Here is a 24,649-nt window from a genome sequence, read left to right on the forward strand (position 1 = left end):
TTCTGGATCTTTTCACAAATAATTATTTAATATCTAAATAACAAATCCAATATATAAAAAAAGCGTTAAATGCTCACATTAACTTTTCCTGATGTATTAGATTAGACAATCACACTAGTCAAAGTCACTACGATCAACGCACAGAGTATAAAAGTTAAATATGATAATCATCGTCCGTAGTCCAAGCAAATGACAGTTATAGAACAAAGACAGTTTCTTAGATAATTAGAGCTTGAGTGTAAAGCTCCTCGAGTTTCGGTACTTCAGGTATCGGATCCCGCCAGTACGCAAAATTACTGAATTCATCGGTTGCATCTTCTCGCCAAGCTGGAAATACTTGATCGACGATGAAGCTCATATTTGAATATCTGTAATCAGAGAATAAACAAAAATTGCAGAGCACACATCAAAACAAGTTCGTATCCTTGTGCCATTAGTATGGCTGAAAAATGAATGTTTAATTGCCATCTATTATAACTCGTTTATATAAAATTAATTCATATGTGAACGATAAAGAAACATAATGAATTTTATCAATCTCAATCTTTTTAACATATTCTGTCAATGTATGAAATAAATTTGTAGCAATATATGTGTATATGTATACATACACATTAAGTAAATTGGATTAGAATATAAAGTTCATATAACATAAGAAATCCAGATTAGATTGATGAGAAACATATAATAAACATATAATAAATTGTGAATAGAAAAACCACACGGACATGAAAATCGTAATCGTATAAATTATGATCAATTATAGAAAAAAAATCGATATAAATGAGAGTATATTTACATACAGTTTACAAGTTATTAGTTATAATTATTTTATAAGAATCATTAATATCATTAATGTTTGAATGGCAGAATCAGTTTATGCAAGAGCGATCATGAAGTGCTTGGTTGAAAAATTATGAGCGATAAGCAAATAAAAGATAAAATGAATTTAACAGGCGCGATGAACATTTCCTTCACTTATACATTCACAACAATGTCTAAAAACAGTTAATTAGTGACAAATTACATTAATACTATCCCTTCCTCATTGCTGTCTGAAACAAGTGGAAAATGTATCCCCAATGACGAGATGTTAGGATGGCTAGAAATAAAAGCATACCAAGCGATGATAAAAAAACAAATGTGTACAAAACAAGTGCTTACCCTATAAATCATAAGAAGATAGAAGTTGTCGCGCACAACCAAATATGTTCCAAAATATAAGCATATCGAATCGTGATTACATTTAACATATGCAATTTAAATATTTATAATTGAAAATGAGTTTCTCCCTGATTGTTTGTTATATCACTCGTGTGTTCTCAGTGTTCTCACAGCATATATAAAATATATGTATTTTAATTTTGTACTATGTCAATTATCACCAAATGTAGCGCAATTATGTATGGCAATATTCCAACCATAATTCAACAATGTATTAATGTCGGATATGCCATTGGCACATTAATATATAATACTTCAATATAATTAATTTAATCAATAATTTATTAAAAAATTTATGGTTGTGCTATCAGTAGACGTTTGGCATAGGTTGTGGCGGGGACACGTCATTGACGATATTGCACTGACGCGCATAACTGTAATCACAGAAATATCCGACCTATCAACACCCTCTGAAAATTTGTATTTCTATTTTTTTTCAACCAATAACTTCATTTTTGACGCTCAAATCCTTTCAGTTTAGTAGGAAAGGTGGCATCCAGTTTGTTAACAATTTTAAACCATTAGTATATTTAAAAGAAATAATCTTGACCATAAAAGCCGTCAGTAAGTATTAAACATAAAAATTAGTAAATATTAAACACAAAAATTAATTACGACAAGCAATAATATTAAATGCTATATAGCGATACAATATAAACTGTAATTAGCTGCTATTAGTTGCATATCCCATCTGGAAATAATACGACTGCTTTAAGATTAGTATACTTACATTGCTCGAGACTAAAACTTACGGTACACGACATTTTTTACTGTTGAATTGCTTGCGTTTTAGTAAATTACTAGAAATTATTAGAAATTCTACATTCTGTGTGATGTAATTCTAGTAATTTATTTAAAGACAAGCAATCCAACAAGAAAAAAATGTATCGCGTGCCATAGACTTAATACAAAGTATAGCACAAAGTATAGCATTTAAAGAATCGCATAATTAATAAGAAGAAATGCTGTAAAACACAAAAAGACATCATGTGTGTTAAAAGTATAAAAAAATAAAATAGTGATTAAGTTATTATCATGTAAAACAACAATCAAATAGACATATATCTTTAGTCTGCTGTTATATATTCCTCCATAGAAAAAAAATATTAGTTTAATAAACGATACAATAATATGACATAATACTCACGAAGATTGGAATGTCTGTGTCAATTCGTGCTTCAATTCTCCTCGATGATTTATGGTAAAGATCCGCATTATAGGAATACCTACTGCTCGATACGCCCACACGTCCTGTACATATAAAATATTTTCTACATAGTACATTTACCAATACATTTTTTACAAAAAATTTATCATTCATTTCAAGTTAATTAATCGATAAATAGAATTTATTATTCATACATTTATGCGATTTCCATAGCCAGCGTAAAATGGCTCGGACCCTTCAGGGAATAACGCCTGAATATCTTTCAGACAGGATATCTTGAATTCTTCCGGTTTCTTTTCTATCACCTCGCGATGAAATGCCAGGATCAAACTCGTAGGATTCAAAAGTAACGGGCCTTCTGGTAGCGTCAGATCCCCTTGTCTCAAGTTCCTCAGATATTCCCGAGTTCCTCCAGCCTGGCCGATTGCTCTCGCTGAGAGGTATAGTAGTTTGTAGCCGTTATTTTTGATCTTCGTAAATAGTTGAGCAACCCCGGATTGAGCCCAGTCCTTGCCTACTATTGGTAGGATGTGACCCAGCACATCAGATTTCGTAATAGTGCCATCGATATCAGAAATAACGATTTTATCATCCCACTTCCACTTATAGATATGACATTTGCAACGTTTCGTACCCTGGTAAGCGGTGGTTACGCTAAAGACTACTTCATTAGCGCCGTCCTTCAGATCAAGACTTGCCTGTAAAGAAATTAAAACTCAATCGTTTTTCATACTTTATGCAATTGTGAGAAATACGTGAAAATACTTACTATCTGTTCGGACGACAGTCTCAGAGTTTTACGATACTTTTCCGTGGATTCGTAATACGGTCTTCTTTCCACAGGTATCTTAATACCCGTTGGTTCGTTGTGATTACTGTCAGAATCCTCACCGCCGCTGTATCCTTCGCCTTCTCTCTCACGCGTTTTCTCAGTCTCTGTGAGTGTAGTTTCATTCGATGCAGTTGGCAATCTCGTACAAGAGATTATTTCCATTATCTCCGTTGAGCTTGACGAATCTGTGTTTTGCTCAGTCTTTATTTCCCTGGAAAAATGTAATAAAATTAAAGAATGTAAAAAATCAAATATAAAAAAGAAGCTCGAGAGATTTACCTGTTAGCCGAAGATAATTCATCGTTTATCATAGTTTTAACTTCTACAGATTGATCAGGTGTCTGCACAGCAATTTCGTCGTCTGCAATAAATAAAGAGAAGTCATATTTTAGTATAATTTAATTTTAAAATAAATATAACTATTGTATTTGTAAGATATGAAGTTTTTGTTAAAATCAAAAGTTTAAGAATCTTACTTTGATTAGTATCCTGCGGTTTTTTAGGAGGTTGCGTGGAACGCCTCCAAGAAAACCATGAACTGTATCCACTACGACTCTCGGACTTATCGCTGCTCTGTCGCTTTTTATCTTCATGCACCGGCAACGACATGTACAGATTTTCGATTACGTTCTGCGGTAAGTGTCTTTGGAAAACAACATAGGTCAACACTATCCGACAAGCTGTAGTCCAATTGTAGAATTTCCCGTTGATTTTCACGACCAGATTCGGATTCTCGTATAGTTTCGGGTCGGTACAGACGTCCTCAAAGTGCAGTAAGTTTTCATTAAAAGCTTCCTTGGACGGTCCATTTTCACTGTCCAAACCACCGCACAGAGACAGATTTATTTCTATGCTATTATCGAATATAGGATGCTTTGGTTCCTCGAAGTCGCTATCCAAAGACTTTGGTCCACCAATAGCTCCCTCAACACTGTTGGGACTCTGAGGTAAACTCGGTCCATTACCCGATTCTGTATCCTCTTCATCCACCATTTTTCCATCTAACATAATAAAATACATATTATATTTTCTTACGCAAAATGTAGAAGAACAATATTATAAAATAAAACACAATCGAATTTAAATAAGTAAAACAATGAAAATTAAACTTTACACATCATACAACTTTATTAGTTATTTATCTTTACTTGTTATACCAAAAAGTTGAAAATCAATTCTTTTATTATCTCTCCCAAAAAGCAAAAAGACAGTCTTATAAAAAAATTATTTAAAATATTTATGTTAAATATACTTCAAGGATATTTTATTTCTGAAAAATAAGAATTTTAAAAAATTAAAAAATGCGTTTTATTTAACTGTAACTATGATACAAAAATCAGAAGAAATGTATTTACTATTTACTGACGTGTTAGTTTCGACGCACCATGCATTTAACGTGCAGAAGCAAAAGCCAGTTTACCATATACCTTTAACCATTGTCGGGCCTCGATGCGAGGAGGGAAAGTACAAAGCCGCAACTTCGGGGTCCAGTTCGTCGGCATTAAGATCGCTAAGATAAATTCCTTCAGATTCCGGATTGTGTCTTACGCGAGAAGTCTTCTTCATAAAGGAGAACATGCCACTGAGCATAGATCGTTGTGCATCTTCTGTGCCATTAAAAAAGCGAATGGTTAGCAAACAGTTAGTGATGAAGCATTCGAGTTAGTTTCTTTTCGTGGAAAAAAAAGATTAAGAATTTTACAACATTGACTTGTTATAATTTTGTGTATCAGACTCAGGCATATTAGTTTCTCGAAATATGAACGATCGATAATAGTAGCGTTTTCCATTTAAAACCGTACAACGAGATGTTAATCATGAACAGTATATAGTTTGACATGTTGACTATAAACAGAAATAATGAAATCATATACTAACTACTTGGCTGACTAGCAGTTGCCAAAGAACTCAACGAATTCCTATGCGACATGTGCGCCGGTTCCGGAGGTGGACTGGGCAGTTCACCCCATCTCCAACTCTGCTGATGACCCTTGTCATCTTCCCTCTCGCTACCCTCTTGCGTAATTTTACGTACTTCAAATTCCGTATCCGATTGAACAGGCGAACTTGGTCTGGAGTCCTTATTTCTTTTGAACATATTACAGCACATTAATAAATACAGCTAATATACATACACATTAATATATTAATAATTAATAAATAAGAAATATAAATTACATACTTGGTAACTTCTGAGTCACTGAAGAAGTGGAAATCGGTTTCAGGTCGTTTCTCAATTGTATCTTGAGAGGATGTCGCTGATTCCGCAATGGTATTCTTTTCCTCCTCTACCATTGGAGAGGGGCCCTTAAATATTTTTCAATCAATAAGTGTGCCAAAATATAACAGTAAAAAATACAATGCTCATTAAAATAATATCACTTACCGTTTCGCTAATTGATTCCTCGGTAAAAACTGCATCAGTCTCACTTAATTCTGTCTGACTGATATTGCCATTGCTGGTTTTCCTTTGCGAGCCTTTCTTCTTCATAATACTCTTCCTCTTGCGTTTCCTTTTAGTCGAATTGTTACTCTTGTTCTCATCAACGTTCTCTTCCTTCAAATTCTTCTTGCCCGAAGAAGAGTTTGAATCGTCACTAGATTTTTCTTTATTATTGCTTTGAGGATCATCCGTAATCGGCCTAAAATCATTTTTCACCACGCTTATCTTACGAATTCTTTCGGACGACGTAACAGCCACGAAAGATTTCGGGCAAGAAATCATTGATTTCGGCTGTTCATCACTAATAGCATCCATATCAAATATCTCCTCGTCGTCGTTCTTGTCGTGTTTCTCCTCCCATTTTTCTTCTTTCTCCTTCCAGTCGCTCAATAAAGCTCTCTCGAAATTTTGTCTCTGCTCGATCGAAAGCTCTGGAAAATTCTCCTTGAACAATTTCTCTTTGTCCTCTGTCTTCAAAGCAGAATACTGTTCCCTGATCATCTGCTGCTTCTGCTCTGGAGATATGGTGCCGAAGCTTTCCTTGAACATCTCGTCTCGCTCTTCTACAGTCAATGAAGCAATCTGAAGCCATTTCTCACGATGTTCCGCGGGAAGATCTGAGAATTGTTCAATTAGAAACTTCTCCCGTTGATCAGGCGGCAAGGCGGACATCTGCTCCCATTTTTCTCGCTCTATGGAAAGAACTGAGTCTATGAGAATCTTCTCTCTCTGCTCCTGAGGCAAATCTGACAACAGATTAAATTTCGGCGGCGGGAAACAATTATCGGGTATGGGCGAACAGGCCAAATGCGGTGGGATTTCGGTGTCCGTCGGAGATCCATTTGAGCTAACTTCTTCTACAAAGAACGCTTCGCCGGAATCTCCAAGTTTCATGTGAATTTCCCTGGGTTCTCCATTTATCTCAATGTCCACCTGTGAAAACATTTCTAGTATAATACACAGCAGGTTGCAATCTCTCGAATCATATATAATATATATCTTTATAAATATAAAAATATAACTTTTTTTATACAAAATACATTTTTTAATGTAACAAAAATAAAAATATTTCTTTCAAGAGCAAAATACGTATTTTCTTTAAAAAAGCAATCTATTAAAAAATACACAAGTAATAAAAATATTTTAATAAAAACAAAAAAATTAGTTTTTAATAACAGATTATTACATGCAGTAAATTATAATACATTTAAACAAATATTTAATTATAAGAAATAATACTATAATAACTATTATAATTATATATTTTAATTACCCCCAAAAAATTGATACAATAATTCTTTTTAAACGGCATATATAAAACAATTACATATAAAAAATGTAATTTTTTAATATATTTATTTCTTATTTTAATAAAATAAAAATTAAAGTATTTTCTTCAAGAGCGAAATACATAAGATTTTTTTTAAAAAAAGCAGTCTTAAAAACACAAGTGATAAAAATATGTTAATAAAAACAAAATAATTATTTTTTAATAACAAATTGTTACACGCAGCAAATTATATTTTAAAAATATTCCATTAAGTAAGAAATAATGTTAATAAATATCATAATCAAATATTTCAATAATTATTCAAAAAATTGATACAATAAAACTAATTGATAGACTAATTCTTTTCAAACGACGCAACGGAGGTCAGCCTCTAATCGTTTATTATCGTACTCATTTGCATAGAGATAAATTGTCGATAATAGACGCAAACGCGAGGACTTACCACTTTCGCTCTGGAACGGAGTACGCCGAGTTTGCCGAAGCGGACATGGAAGGGCGAGCACGTGAAGGAGCCGTCCGGTTGCTCGATGACGATGACATCGATCGCGCCGGTGAGCGTCGCGGCATTGATCTCGTTGTAGAAGAGACGGAAATTGCTGATGATCTTGGCGATATAGTTCATGCTGTACATGTCCTAAGCCGGCGCACCACAGGTCGCGGAATACGACCGACGTGGGAACGAGAAGGAGAGCGACACGAATTTAGCTAAATGTTGTTCGAAATTCGCGGCGCGGTGAAAGGAAACCGTAGATATTCGCGGCAGTCTTCAGTCGGAACGTCTCCTGCGTGCGAGAGAGAAAGAACTAGAAGCGCAAAGAGTTCGCGAAATTATTATCGCTCGGTGAATCTATCCGGAGTCGTGACGACTCGTCGATTCTTCGTCCGATTCCTTCGTACTCGATGACACCGTCACTGAACTCGCGTTTCGCGAGTCGCCAACGACGCTGTCACAGCGACGGCGAGCTGTCAAGACACCTGTCTCGCCGCGTATCACGGACGCACTCTTCAGTACCGTGACGTTGTCCACGAATCCTGATCGACCGCGTCCAGGATACAGTGGCGCGACGCGGAGTACAAGCGGAGACAATCCTGGCAAACTCGACGCGAGTCGAAAAAAGACGAATGGACGCGTTGCCGACGAATTAGCGGCTCGAAGAGCGGAGGACAGTCTTTCTCTCCGCGAAGATCCTTTGTTCCCCCGTTGAATGTGCGTTGACAAAAGTAGACCTGACACCAGTGACACCGCCAGCAGACGGTAGTCCGAACTGACGTTGCGCGCGGTCACGTGTCCCAGCTGGACCAATCGGTGCGGCGGCCGCGCCGGCGGTCGATACGGCGATGTACCACGTGATCAGCCGGCGACGTTAGCGCGCGTTTCGAACGCGCCCAGCGCACGGCACGGCACGCAGGATCGCCTGGAACAAAGAAACGTGACATTATGCCCACCTGTGCGCTTGCCCGTGTGCGTGTGCACGGCAATCGATTGTTTCTCGTCTCGACCGCGATGAGCGGCCTGGTGTCCGCCATTGACGAGGCGATTTCCGACGTACCCCGAGTACGTCGAATCGAGGTTTTTCGTCGCTTCGCGCTACCTCGAGATTATCTCCGCCTGTCGATTCTTGATCTCGCACAAAAAAAAAAAACGTCGCTCGGAACGAAAGCGGCTGAATTTCGTAACGAGATTTAGCAGGGATTTGGATTTTAATCTTGTAAAAAATTAGCTACGATCTCGGAAAAAAAGCCATCTATCACAGTACCTTATAGAAATCCAATTTAATACTAGCCAATTTAACTTCCTTAATCTGAAGTTTATTACTGGAATCATTCAATTATAAATCTCTTTTCAAAATTATCAAATAATACAATTTTCTTTATGTTATGTCTACAATTTAAATAATTATTATTAAAATATTTATAGTCTTTTCTTATTTTAAGACCGTCTTAATTGATATTTTAGATGCTAATTCTTTGACTGTACTTATATATATATATATATATATAAGATGATCTTAAATATAAAACTGACTGAAGGTGGTATTCATAATTCAGACTTATTTTGAGACTGTCTTAAGTAATGTATTGAGATGCTAATACAGTCCTCTGATTGGCTCATGACATCTCAAGATTGTAGACATAGGCTGCGTTTCGTTATTCACTGTCAGTACTGACAATATGACGTCATAAAGTAGTACTGCAGAAGCGTTTTGAAATTACTAATAGTACTTTTATGACGTTACAACGTTGCATAACGAAACGGATTTAGTAGTACTTGGTAGGATTGTGTAGAAATAAATAATTTTTTAAATTTTGATAAAATTTGGAATTATTAATTATATTCATATCTTTGCGTGCTTTTTCTGCATCTACTTTATTCATTAATATGTTATAACTTTTTGACATATTATTCGTTTCGACATCTAAAAAACAAATTTTTTCCTGATTTCCCATTTCGTTGAATTTCGCCATCTTTTTACTGCGATTACCTGACCTCGCCAGTCGCAGTAATAAAAATAGGAAGTGACGCAAAAATTTATGACGTCATATAAACGCAAAAGTATATTGGAAGTTTACTGCGATATATTTTGGAATGGCATGTGCAATGCTGCCAGTACTGACAGTGAATAATGAAACGCAACAATAGTTGGATCTTATATTTAAGACCATCTTGAGACTTAAGATGGTCTTAAATATATAAAATCTAATTATGAATATCGATCTGTAAACACCAGCGTTAAAGCGACAGTTACATAGTCATGAGTTTTTAAGACAATCTTAAAATGCCAACCACAAAACTGTATTAGCATTTTAAAATTGTCTTAAAAACTCATGGTCTTAAATGGGTCTTATAGATCCAACGTCAAAAACAAATTTTGTTATCAGCTTCAAAGAATTAATACTGAAAAGTAGTAATTAATTACTTCCTTTGAACATTAAAAGCACTGAACAATTCAAAATAAATAATTATAGTCATTACATATCTTCCAGCAACAAATTTTTATGTTGTGTCTATAATAAAGCAATATAGGTAAGCCTTAAAAAAGTAAAAATTAAGTTAACTAACCATAATTAATTATTCTCCTCGCATTCGATTGTGATTGGTCGATTTCTTACAGCTTAGGGTTTATTGCTTTATTCCGGATTTACAATAAGTGTTTTAAGTCTTAAGTCGTAAGAAATTGACCAATTACAGTCTAATTCGAGGAGAATAATCGACTGTGATTCGTCCATTTCTTATAGCTTAAGGTTTAAAACTCTATTGTAGATCCGGGGTTAAGCGGGGAGCACAGACTCTTGCACAACGCATAACACGTAATGCATAAGAAAATGGATCAATCAAAGTCCTTCGTTTCTTTCCTTCCCATGAAATGAAGAAATCTGATTGGTTGAATTTCTTATGCCTTATGCGTTGTGCAAGAGTCTGTGCTCCCCGCTTTATTGTAGACGCTGCTTTAGGGCTGGAACGGCGCGAAGTTGCCGCGCGGCGACTTACCCTGGATCTACAATGGGTGCTTTACATTTGTGGTGCGTTCGGGGAGACGCTAATAGCGCTACTTCTGTCATTCTAGGTTTGTTCGCGTCGCATGCTCCAACATGTTCCAATATGCTCCTACAATAGCTTCTACTCACTCCAACACACTTGATAGAGTGAGTAGGAGCTATGGTAGGAACATGTTGGAGATTGCAACGCGAACAAACTTTCTATCTTCGTTGTTTATTAGACGTAAAACAAGGATAGAATGACACAAATAGCGCTAATAGCGTCTCCCTAAACGCACCTATAATGACACAAGTCGACACAAGCGTCGTTCTATCCTTCTTGACAGTCAGGGAGTGACAAAGATAGAATGACATTTGTGTCGACTTGTGTCATCAAATGGAAAGCACCCAATAGAGTTCTAAGCCTTAAGCCTTAAGAAATAGACGAATCATAGTCGATTATTCCCCTCGAATTCGACTGTAATTGATCAAATTCTTAGGCCGGAATCAGACTACGCATTGAAGATTGAGGTTGAAGATTGAAGATTGAAATTTGACCAATAAATTTGACAAAGAAATTTTAACTTCTTTCGTTTCGATTGGTCAATCTTCAATCTCAATCTTCAATGCCTAATCTGATTCCAGCCTTAAGTAATGTCTCAATACGCTAATGCGGCTCTCTGATTGGTTCGTGACTCAAGACTGAACTTAAGACGATCTTGAATATAATGCTTGGTTTATGCTTCGGTCTTAATCCTAAAATCTTAAAATTCAGCCAATAGGGCTACCAGTCTTAATTGGTCCTAACGGAAATCTGTATTTCATTGGCTGAATTTTAGGATTTTAGGGTTAAAACCGAAGCATAAATCAGGCATAAGAACTGACTATGAATATCGGTCCTATAGACTACGTTTACACCGTGTATTTAGGCCGCGGTCTATACAATAGATGTCCTTGTTTATCTTGTAGGTTAAACAAAGACACCTATCGTATAAGTCGCGGACTAAGCGCACGGTGTAAACGTGCCATTGTAGATCCGGCACTAAAGCGGCAACTTCAGTCATATGAAAAATCAGCGAATTTCACAGTCGATCAATTTGAACGAGACAATCGTCAACGACTTTCGCTATTGTGCCATTACTGCCGTTCGTTTCATCGGATCGGATCGAACGTTTGCCCTGCGGTCGCGAAAATCTCGTTATAATCGTTTGTTTTCGCGTAGAGACATCGAGCGAAATGACGAAGGCCGACGACGTGACGTATTCAGCGAAGCCCGGTAACGGCAAGGCGAGGTTCAAAGAAACCTAACGCTCGAACCGGGCAGCTTGCGCCATTAATGGCCATTAGGTAAGATCATAAGTTATTTCGGTCGTGCCCGAAAGCAATCTCATCGGACAGAAGTCAAGAAATAATCAAGCGGAAGTAGCGACGATCGATGTAATCGTGAGATATTTTAGTCTTGCTCAACGAGTCGCTCTCGTTCGAATAAGTTATTAAAGACACGAAAGCCTTTTTAAAGCAACCGAATATTATCCTCGATATTAAGCCTTGCGTCCACGATGCTAGAAATTGTTTCGAGGGAAAGAATTATTTTGCTAGAGTATCTTAAAATTTAGCTAGAGCCTTATATTTGAAAATAATTTTGTTGGGGTCGTCAAAATATTGTAATTAGGAAATTTAAGCATGATGAACAATGCTGCAAAAAGTATTGATTTCTAGCAACCTGCAGTTTGAATGTCCTACAATCTATATAATTATCTTGATGGTCCAACACAATTATTTTTAAATCCGTATCTAGCTGGATTTTTAGATATTTCAGTCAAATCAATCTTTCTGTGTAGTATCGTGGACACAAAGCTTTGCATTAAGCACGATTGTCAATTATTCTTTTCAGTCTCGCTCTCACTGAAAGAGAGGAGGCAAAATTGTGTGAAAGATTTATAAAAAAAAGTACATAGTATGTCACTCAAAAAAGTGATCTTACAGTTACAGCGAAAATTATTTAAGTACAAAAAATAGCTGGAATAGATAAATTTTTAGCAAGTATTGTGATATTAGATATGTATTGTATCTAATCATATAGATGACCGAGATAGTATTTAGATTTGTGCTATAAATTCTATGCGTATGATACATAATTTTCTATCAGATACAAAAAACAGTTATAAGTCTAGCTGGAGCAACAAAATATTATTTTGCGTGGTATTTTATATTTGTCGTTCGATCGAAATTTTGGAGCTTCGTTGCATTGAATAATTGAAAAACTGGCTAATTGAGGCCGCCGAAGAAATTATTCTGGAAAACATGAGGCCTGTTCTTTTTTAGCTAAACTTCTTTCACTATTCTTGGAAGAAAAAATAGGTTTTTTATATTTAAATATTGTACTACATTTTGATTGCTTACAGCAATCTTTACGCAGAAATATTTTGGATGAATGCAAAAAAATGGAACAATAATATGTCGTCAAATGCCCAAAAAATTAAAATATTCGGTTAAAAAACTTTCAGGGTCAAGTAAAAATTTACTGAACTTTATAGTCAAAAAAAGTTTTTAATTTTTCCAGATTTTTCTTTTATCTCTAATCGCGTTCATCTTTTTCTCAATGTGGAGAAAAAAAAGAAGAAAAATGAAGCATGCAGTTCAGTAAAGAAATTTAATTGAAAAAGAAATAGGCTTTATCTCTCATCTTTATTAATCAGAATGGAGGCAGCCAATTTGAGTTATTTGTAGCACTGATAAATATGATTTTTTAATTGCGCGATGTGTGTCATCTCTGTCTGATCGAAGACGACGTAGTGTGTAATTTTATCAGTCTTAGATCGTTACGTGAAACGTTGATCGTTGGACTTTAATTCTGAAGTCACGTAAGTCGAATTATATATTTAGAAAATACATGAGGCAGCACATAGATATCGCATGATTTCATTCTACGACAGCTTCTTTCCGTACTACAAATGCGAGGATGCCACGTTTTCTTTTCACGCAGATCCGATATGAATGACATAGCAGACTGCATGACGGCCTACTTGAAGGAAATACAAAACGAACGCGTCGCATGCTCCAACATGTTCCAATATGCTCCTACCATAGCTCCTACTCACTCCAACGCGTTTGACAGACGCGAACAAACCTTAGGTATAATTAAAAATAGCGCAAATCTGTATTACAGTAGATCGGAAATACAGAAACGAACGTCTGCAATGCTGTGAGCTCATCTTTATCATCAGATTATTTTAAGCAAAGTATTTACGTTCTCATTTCATGGACTACTTTTCTAAATTCTGTTTTGAGAGATTATTTTATTCTATGTTGAAAACACTTCCATTCTTACAATAGAAAAAAATATTGAAAGATAATGTTATTAATTATTATTAGATAATATTTTAAGCCGATTTTAACAAGTATTTACATTATATATTCTTGTCATAAAATCATATTGAATAATGATAATAAATAATAACAAAAAATTATTAAGACTTGAGCTAATTTTATGAAATATTTAAATTATGTCATAATTATTATAAAAGACATTCCATTCGCGTTACAGAAAAAATATTGAAAGATTCATAATAGCGAAATGTTAAACATAGCTAATTTGAATTAATTCGTATTCAGATTACGCACATTCTTATGTTAAGAATACTCCAAAAATTTTAGCGTACAATTTTTTATTCGATCAATGATTTTTTTATACGAAAAATATTAATTTTCATTTGTCTGTCATTTATTAAAGATATCGATTTCAAGAGAAAGAAAGAGAAAAAAAGAGATAAATAAAAATTGGCAGTACATCGTTAACAAGTGCAACATTAACAAGATTGCTAGTAAAACATGCGTTCACATTCGAGACTAATCTTCTTCTCAGGATTGTTGAAACACAGAATTTGGAAATTCTGTGTATCAATCACAATCTTGGATAAGTTATCAGAAATGAATTGGAATACAATTAAACTCGCCGAACACATTCCAAATTTAAGAACAAAACTAAAGAAAACTTATTTAATAAATTTAGCGAGAGTGCGTTTGTACATTGTAAAAATGACAAAAGAAATAACTTATAATTGTATTTACAAATTTTATATTCTTGACTTCATATTCTGATTTAGTGAATTTTATAGTTTGACTTTATATACTGAGGATGGGCTAATCCGAGGCCGAAACGTCTATATTTTATCTATGTAACTTTTAATGTATTTATTGTAAAATAAGTTTCGTCGAAAAAAAAACAACGAGCGTTCGTGGTAGATGCCCTTAAATTCTCCGTTTGAATAAAAATTGAAATTTAGAAAAATATTGAAATTAATATTACTCAGATTTTTAGATACCTATGTACTATTTAAAAATTATCGCTATAATTATCGTTGCAGTTTGCTATGAATTAATGTTTAGAAATGATTGCATCCTTAAAGAATTATATGAGTAAAAATGCAAGCATTTTGTATTCACTTGGCCGCTATCTGATTGTCGAGCCACGCGTAGGCGGCGATGTACGCTCAATGCAAAAATCATGAATGTTGTACTTTGTCCGCCGACGCAAGTTGCATGTAGCCTAACATTGTCAAGGTTTAATAACGGTACTGTTTATTCTTTTTTGTGCAGCTTTCGCGTTCGTGTGTGAATATCTGTATGTGTGGAGAATTGTTGGGCACAATTGTTAAGGCCTCTCACGACGCGGACAATGCAGCCGATCCAGATCCAGATGTTTACAGATCGTTGTATGGTAAGTCGTAAATGAAAAAGAAAGTCTTAATATTCATCGAGTAACTATTAACATATGAAATTATTGCTTACATTTTTTGCTGCGTAATAATTATTATTTTTTACGTGTTTTGCTGATAAACTAACGTCAATCGATTGATTTTTATGTAGCACAGCGGTTTGTTTTCGCATTTCATTTAATTTAAGTCATCCCACTTATAGTCGACTATTTTTTTCGCGATTTTTGCCAGCTGATTTAACTCACGGTCATAGTTACGAAATTATTGCACACGTTCGCAATAAACAGCAATTATTTCTATTTGATAAAATTTCATTCAGATCCAGCACATCAGTATATTAAAGTTCACAGATAAAATTTTTGTATAACAAACAATAAGAACAACGTGATGAGGAAGAAAAATGATTATAATCGCCAGTGACGATTTTTAATTCGATTCTCGGAGTCGAGTGCGAGAAGTCTTTATTGAAAGCAGGAGCCCCGAATAGCGCAATAAAGTCGATTACTTTCTTGGGGCTTGCGTAAAAGAGAAGGTTTACACGCGAGTGAAACGTAACGACAGAACTGACTTGCGCTCGCAGCCTGAAAATTATTTTACGAGAGATCTGCATCGTCCTTTACGAAAATACACATTTACGCTCTCTTTGCGATTTTCAGTTTGTCACCAAGTTTGTATAAAATTCAAATTGCGTTCATCTGGAACGAGAACGTTTCTCGTTTGACATTTGCATATATAAACGAGTGCTTGTTATTTACTCCGATCTCAAGGATTCTATACTGCATTTTATTCTAATTTAAAGCTATTTTTTAAAGATATTGAAATTTAATCTTCAAAAATGTAAACTAAAAATAGTAAACTAGCTCCCTTTCAAAAATCGAATTTAATATCTGGATAATATAACACTAAAAATTACTTATTTTGAGTGTTACACGAAAGAAACAGTTTCGATAAAGTATTTAAAAATTTAGATATACAGGGCATTTCACAACTATCGCATTTCCTCTTAAAAACGTATTCTTGAAGTAATTTTGAGACGAAAATCCTAACACAAAAATGTCGAGGCTACAATAGTTTTTGAATTATAATTGGTTAAAGATAGTATGTAATTTGAAAACTACTATACCCTCGATATTTTCGTATTAGAATTTCTTTTTATTTGTTTAATTCATTTCTGTAATTTTTATTTGTGTGCAAAAATGCATGTGCAATAGTACATGTAGGCAATTGAGCTGTAGACATTTAATTTTGTGCGCAAACTGTCGGCAAAAATGATATATGTAAACGATACTGTAGGCAATTGATTTGTGGGCAAATCCTTCCTTTATATAAATTACATGACAATGTGTGAAACGTTCGATGGTTGAAATTTTAATCCAAGTCTCGCTGTCGTTCGAGAGTCATGAAAGTTATCATGCGATTGTCTTCTCAACGAGAGAGATTTACCTCTTTGACCGAGTAAGAAAGTTTCAGAAGTTCTCAACGAATAGCAGTACTTTTTACAACTCTCGCTGTTTTTATTGAGTAATTATTGAGTAATAATTTAACCACATTATTTCTTTCATATAATTAAATGTATAAGGTGTTAAAAAAAACCATTCAGCATTTATTTGGTAAATAGTACACCCCACCGAGTAAAAAATCTTAGTGAATATATATATATATATATATAGGTCGAAAGTTCAACTGTTTCTAAGAGATATAAACAGTTTTATATATATATTAGTATTATGGCATACTTATTGGCTTCTACGTGTCATATATGTGATGTGAAGATTTATCTCAGTGTTTACAGACTACGAATGTTCTAATTCAATTTCCATATACGCTTTATAATGAAAAATTTCACCGGGAGTCTGTAAGTTGATATCAACCATTACGATACCAGCCATTACGAAATTACAATTGGGTAGCATTATGAGAGATCATCTCATTGGGCCTGTAATTCTCCCAAATAGGCTATCAGTGCTACTTATCTCAATTTCTCTCTTTTCACATCGTATGCAACACATAGAGGAGACAATAAGTCAGTTATGATACTAATATATAAAATCATTTACAATTTTACATCACAGAAACGGTTGAGCTTTTGATCTACGTTCACTAAGGCTTTTTTGCTCAGTGTGACGGTACTATTTACCATATAAATACTGAATGGTTTTTTTTAATACTTTGTATAAACTCTATAGATTACATTAAAATTAAAATATTATTTTTATATCGTCAGAGATTAGAATGTGAGCAAATATCTCCGTAAATGTGCATTTCTAAGAAGATTATATTCAATATTGCGCAAACAGAGACGAGTAAGTTGCGAAAGAAAGAGATAATGGAATCAATTTAACAGTTGGACTGGTTTCAAAAAGCGAAATATTTTCGCGAGATATTGTATATATATATATATATATGTGTGTATGTGTGTGTGTATACACATATATTTGGAACCTTCCAACGTGATATCTGTCTACTTGTCCACTCGTGGCTTCAACGTGACAGATGTAAATCTCGTTAATGTCTGCGTTCTATCATCGATGAAGGAAGGGGCTCTTGAGCCTCTATTAATAGCCGCGCAAATAACAAATGTTTAATATCGATCGCTCTTAAAACGAGCCAAATCGATATTTCGTGAATCACTCGGATATTTAGATAGAAAAGATACTTGCAAAATGTTTTTACTATGTGTGTCAAATTCAAAGATATCTTGAATAACATTGTTTTGCTGAAGTATCTAAAAATTTAGCCAGATATATTCAAAAATAATTTTGTACATTATCAAAATAATTATGTAAAACGCTTAAGCTGATTGTTAGAATAGCAAAATTTTTTGCAACACTACTCATTATGTTTGAGTTTTCTACATAACTATTTTGGCGGTCTAAAAAAATATTTTCAGTATTTAGCTAAATTTTTATATATTTCAGCAACACCATATATAAATATAAATTTTACGCAAATTATGTTATTATTTATAAAGAATTCGAAAATATATAATACGTATCTTAGGCTTGAAATTCGTCACTGTTCATAAGATAACGAAGTAAAATAATGAAATAACAATTGTAACACTAATTATGCCATGTAGTTTGTTATACCTACGCGAGTAATTACACATTAAAAGTACAATTAAAGAAATGTAGGGTCAATCGGGGTTCAACGATGCATCGTGAACATGGAATAATATAAAATATAAAGTCTTTTTGAATTTTAATACATAAAACTAAGCAATTACCCCGCCATCACAGTTATTCCAATTGACCCTAATCTGCACTCCTCACGAAATGTGAATTTAAATATTTGGACGATCGCCTAATACGCTATTATGTCTAGCCAAATAGTAAAGACAAGCGATTGTTCTCGTTAAACGAATTGTCGGAAGCACGCGAACTTTTAACTCGCTGCGGTATCAGCTGATACCGCCCGCATCCTCTGATATTTTCTTTTACTTACAGAGCATTGACCTATCTCTCAACAATTTTATTATATAATCTTGTCTGTCTTAAATTGCAAATATATTGCGATGATTTTCCGAAGCCTTCTATCGGCAAACAGCCAAAACTCTCGCAAGACATCCAAAATGCGAAACCTTGAAGTCTCATACGTGACAAATTATTCTTAAATAATCGCCATCATATTGAATGAGCTGTTTTGAAATGACTCTGGTTGTTGTTTTATCATAAATATTATTTATTGCAATGCTGATAATATGATGATAGAAATAGCATTATTTATAAACGAAGATGAGTAAACAGAATAAATTTATAAAAACAATTTTTATAAATTTATTGTTTTAAAATTCAAGAAAAAAATTAAGGACATTAAAAAGCAGACTTTTTGGAAGAGAGAGATTTTTATGGAAAAATGAGCGAGATATATTGTAATTTTTCTGCCAAACACGTGATATAAAAATAAGTGCTTTTTATCTTTGATGTACTAACGTGAGTCATCGTTGTAACAAATCATTTTTAAATCATCGACACTTGAATGAGATATTTTCGAACAATTATAGAGTTTTATCATAAATGTTATTACAAGTAACATTATCTATAAATTAAGGTACATAAACAGAATAAATTTATAACAACAATTTTGATAAATTCATTGTTTTAGAATTCAAGAAAAAATTAACAAGCAAAACTTTTTCCGGAAGTTATTTTCATAGAAGAATGACTTTTCGTAATTTTTCTGACAAATACGAGGAAGATAAAAATAAACGTTTTCATCTATGACGTACTGTGAATCATCGTTTGTTCAAACCTGGTCAAAGTCCCACTTGTATAATCGTAAATCGACATAATAAACGTTGAATTCATTTATATCTTTGTCTTGCTAATACAAATAACCTAAATAATCTTACTTATAAAATAGTAGTAATTACATTAAACAATCTACGGACTTTGATCCTGAAACTCAAAATATTCTTTCGGTAAAGTAAACTGTTACTAGAAATTCCTGATCATAAAATTCACGGCTTTGTTATTATCCGTTAAACATGTAGATCACAATCGCATGCAATACAGTTGCAAAACATGTTGCAAAACATGACTTTAATTAAGATACCTCCGTCGAGATCGCGAAATTAATTCCATCGACCGTTGCCCCGTGCAATCACTCGACAAGCACGCACCGGTGATTAACTGTGTCGTCGGTATCTCTCGCGATTAATCATCGTTCGTATCGCGTGTACGTTACACGCGGGGAGATTATCGTCGGCAGACAGAGCGGGTTTTCGACAGGCTAATTTTCCAAACAACGATCAAGTTCGATTTTTTCAACGATTCATCGATTTCCTCAATTTGTTCGTAACGTGGCATGACGTTATGTAATTCTACTCGACGTGGCATTTGCAATCCACGCACGATCGCCTCACGCATGGGAAAGACAGAGAGGCTATTAGCGGCGAAAGTAATTTAATCGTGAAATAGCCGCGAGCGGTTAACTACACTTCTCTGTGCCCACTGCTAAAAATTGCACTATTCGCAATAAGCGTAAAAACGATTAAATTGTTGCTTTCGTGACTGGTTTTCGCGAAAATCTTGAAAATGATAATAAAGTTGCGTGCGTAGCGAATGCGGAAAATTAGCTTCCGATTTGTCCGCGAAATTACAGCGATAACGTAGCTTTCTAACGATAATATTGCGAAAATCCAGTCGATGTTAATCACGTGTTTAACAATACTCGGTAATTAAATATAATTACCGAGTGTGCAGTTGCTTCATTTCTTGAGAAAATTGAAGGTATGAGTTTTTCTCTCCGTTCCTCACATTCTCGTTTTAATAACATGATGTCAAAGTCACGCGAAAATGGATTTATTTGCAAATAGCAAATCAACATATTTCTCGTCTATGAATCTAGGTTATTGAGTTTCACGTTGATTTCAAATTATATACCTCATCTAATTCTACAGTTTACCTCACATTTACACACTTTGAAACTATTTCTCGTTAATAGTCAATAGTTTGTGTTGTTGGTGCTCCCACGGTACACTAACGCGGAAGCGAGAGAAAACAGTCTCGTGATCCGCTGTTTTGAGATCGAAATGGATTCGCGTGCGACCGACCTACGATTTCAAAAGTAGAATATCCGGAGGCAGGGACGATGGCGACTGGCCTTCGTCCAGGTGAATTTCTTTGACCATGGACCTGGCACTGAACACACAATTGTGATGTGGCATTTATTTTCGAGTGTCTTTACAGTAAGAACATCCGAAAATTATCAGTTTCGCAAACAAAGAATACAAAATTTTATATCTTGAAATAAAAATTCGAAGAAAATAAAAGAAAAAAATAAAATAAGTTAAACGTTCGATAATATCAAAACCTTAAAATTCATTTTTAACTATTAGATACTAAAAGTGCTTCAAAATTTAATGATATATCAAATATTTCGAAATTTAAACGGCTTTTTTGAACGATTAATATAAAGTAAATATATTTTAAAAAGGTTCTAGGGATAAAGATCGAAAAGTAGTGTGTATATTATTATGCTAGTCATTGTGTGTTGTGTCTAAATATTATAAATTTCGAAATACTTGAATACTTGAATTTATTTAGTATTTAATAACTAAGAATAAATTTCAAGACATTCAGCGAATATTTACCTTATTTTAAATTGGACACTAAATGCTTCTCAAAATTTAGTACAAAGTATATCTTGAACTTTGTAACGATTATTTTAAACGATGATAGTATATATTGTACATATACACTTTGAAACTGTAATCCTATTCACACCCACAACGCTCGCAAACATCATTTGTCCTTGTTTAACATTTAATGAACAAGGATGAGATGATTCCAACAGCAGTAATGAGCGTGAACCGCAACCTTAGCGTCCAATAACAGAGAATGAATTTCAAGACTGTCATTATTCGAATATTTAGTCTCTCTTATCTTCTTTTTCTTTGTTTTATGTTTCCTTTATTTCAAGAATTAAAATTTTGTATTCTTTGTTCATAAAATTAAGCGAACAGTAAAACGATTAATCAAATTATACATATTTTTGCGTCATCCGCAAAAACAATATCAATTCACTTTGAACAGTTCTCCATACTATTTTTTACGAAGAAAACTTTGTACCTTCGTAAACACCGATCTTTTACTTGTCTCGATTGAATAAAATAAATATTTTCGTGACCCAGATTTCTTAGAATGTTAGGCATGTCACTCGTGATAGCCTTGAGCTTTGTTGATTCAGCGCTCTTTACCGAAATAAGATCAAAGCGCAGGAAACATGAAGATAGTTACCTCGAAGCCATCTACCACGTGCAAGCAATGAAGGCATTATGTAATGAGTGCATGCAAGAAAATTTTATAAAAGGCTTTTCATCTACATATTCATTTTTTCCTAGCGTGCTGTGAATCTCATTACGATCAACATATCGAACACGATTCGTGTAATGTTATCAAAGAGTTACGGGCCACGAAATATACAATTTATCGTAATATTTTACTGAAATATTAAATAATGTACTAAGAAAAATGGTCTGGTTGGATTAAATAGTTCTGGTGGAAAATGGACGAATTAGAATTTTCTGGTTAAATCTACTAGAATTCTAATTGAGGTAACTATAAGAATTCTGATTGAGATATAATTATTCTGGTAAAAATAAGAATTTTAGTAAATTTTACCAGAAATATTGTATCAAGAATTCCGGTTATCTCAACTAGAATTCTAATAAATTTCTTCTAATTCTTTCAATCTTATTATTGTCTAATAAATTTAACCAGAAAATTTTGATTCGTCCATTTTCAATCAGAAATGTTTTTCAATGTATAATTTAATAAATTTACCTTAATTTAATAAATTCTTATTAATTTAACAAGTCAAACATAACGAATAGATTTTCCACTGCAGAATGTATAATAAACAAGGAAAATTAAAATTCCCAAGTGTTTGAATATTCGATGATTCAGTTCCGAAGTATTTAACTGTTAAAAAATATTTTGCTCGTGTTTATCGTTGAATATAATAGCAATTATTGTAACACCTTGATATGGATACAAAAAAAAAACTCGTAAACACATTTCTATTGTGTACAATTCGCTACACTTGCGTCGTAATCTATTATGCGTTAAAATGATCAACAGGATAGTCAACATCAATGATTACGTAGCAAAGTATAAACATGTTTTCCCTCATACTGACTCATGTGCTTTCCATTGGCGTTAACGAGTTTCGAGTGCGTACTTTGAGTGCCATCGAAATGAGAACGACGAGCTTCCGCGAGCTCAAAGCTCGCAGATTGACACGATGAATTGCATACATCAGCTATGGGCAAGCTGTATGATATATGCATAATTTCGCGACATTTACATAACTCCTTCTGACGAACCTCTCTTTTGAAATTTCGAAAATTTTTGACAGTGTTTAATTTTATCCACTACATTTGACAGAGAAGTTTTTTCGTAATGCTAATTATAAATATTGATTTTAATCGAATTCATGCTCACGTGAAGAGAAATATTTTTTAAAAGTCTAAAGTGAATACATAAGCAAAAATATGATGCAAATGATTTTTCATTTGTATAGAATTCAGGATTGGAGTTTATTTGAAGAATTTCTCGATAATTTCTTGAATAAATCACTTCATCTTTAGAGTTGATTAACATTTGCCTGCTAACTTCCCGGTTCGGAAACAGTTAATAAATGATCTTTGCCTCTGGTAATAATTAGCATTAAATATGTAGATATATGAATTATTCAAAAATGATATGACTATATAAATAGTTAAATATACCCTGAAGTATTATTATGATGCAAATGAATTTCACAAATTTTTTTTTATCGATAATATTCGATATTATAAAATATAAGATGAAACCATAAAACACAATAAAACTTATTATTATTACGCAATTTATACCCCATTCACACAAACTAAAGCTAATTAGAATTTAATTATTACATTATTTTTTTCGAAAAACCTAGAAAAGAGCATAAAATTATTTCAAACACTATAAACTTTAATTTTTTTTTGTTGCTTAACCTTCCTAGATGAATTTAAAAAAAGTTAGAAAAGTAAAATTGGATCCGATCCGATGCTGTTTTATTAATTTTCCATTTAATCAATATAACACAAAATGGGTAAAAAGAAGTAAATAATATATAGGATAATTTGGATTTGAATTCGCATAGTATATTCAATCAAACATGCACTATTGATGCAATTGAATACAGTATGCAATCTCAATTTTTAAACAATTTGAAAATTTTTGTTAACCTATCCAAATTACTTCGCTTTACCTTATCATGAAACTTCTTCCTTCATTAAACAACGCATTATAAAACAAACGAAGCCAAGGGTCGCATCCAACATCCTTTTTATAGAAATTTAATAGATATACTCTAAAAGATAATGATTAATCACTTACTTTGAGTATTAAAAGCATTGTTAAGTGCTTTTAATACTCAAAAAGTAATTTCCAATATTAAATTAGCCGGTATTAAATTGAATTTCTGTAAGGGACACTTTACCAAGGAAGCTTAATTCTGAAAGATGTAAGTAATTTTCAATACGAAATTGGCTGGTTTTAAATTGAATTTCTGTAAGGAACACCTTACTAAAAGAGGATTAATTCTGAGAGATACCTTCTAAACTTTATTAGAAAAACAATTAGGATACCGCAAACAGCAGACACTGCTATATCTATACCAAATCAATAATCTTTCGCAAGATGACGAAACGTTACGTTACTCACCTCCAGGAAAAAAAGTATCGAAAAGTGACACGGATGAACGTTCCTCAACCAGCACGTGGCGCGAAAAGGCTTGAACGAACACCCCTGCGATTCGCGAGAGCTTATTTTAAACGCGTCCAACGTGTTCGAGCGGTTGCACTTGATTGGAAAAGCGACTCCGAGGTTTATATCGCCACGAACCAGTCGTGGAATCGGTCTACATATATGTGCAAATGTGTGCGTATATGTGTGACTGACGTTGCGTGCGAAGGAGCACGAGCGGTGCGTAAACACGTCCGACTTGTACGATCGACTGAAACAAA

At 33.8% G+C, this 24,649-nt stretch overlaps 1 protein-coding gene across 4 annotated transcripts; it reads right to left on the reverse strand.

The window, feature by feature from the left end:
* Lpin (phosphatidate phosphatase LPIN) lies at positions 1-24,649 on the reverse strand. Of its 4 annotated transcripts, XM_018458348.1 has the most exons (12): positions 24,348-24,649; positions 7,401-8,373; positions 5,611-6,600; positions 5,407-5,531; positions 5,103-5,311; positions 4,652-4,831; positions 3,701-4,225; positions 3,504-3,585; positions 3,162-3,435; positions 2,587-3,090; positions 2,372-2,475; positions 1-368 (listed from the first exon to the last, which is right to left on the reverse strand). In XM_018458348.1, exons 2-12 carry the CDS (start codon positions 7,587-7,589, stop codon positions 218-220), a joined length of 3,333 nt encoding a protein of 1,110 aa, XP_018313850.1. In that variant the 5' UTR covers positions 7,590-8,373; positions 24,348-24,649; the 3' UTR covers positions 1-217. The 4 variants fall into 4 exon arrangements, with proteins under 4 accessions (XP_018313850.1, XP_018313849.1, XP_018313852.1 ...); XM_018458347.1 differs by lacking the exon at positions 24,348-24,649 and having other exon boundaries at positions 7,401-8,600; XM_018458349.1 differs by lacking the exons at positions 1-368; positions 24,348-24,649 and adding an exon at positions 1,522-1,598 and having other exon boundaries at positions 7,401-8,600.

The sequence above is a fragment of the Mycetomoellerius zeteki genome, unplaced genomic scaffold (genome assembly GCF_001594055.1).
Source record: "Mycetomoellerius zeteki isolate Tzet28-1 unplaced genomic scaffold, Tzet1.0 scaffold72, whole genome shotgun sequence".
Lineage (NCBI taxonomy): Eukaryota > Metazoa > Arthropoda > Insecta > Hymenoptera > Formicidae > Mycetomoellerius > Mycetomoellerius zeteki.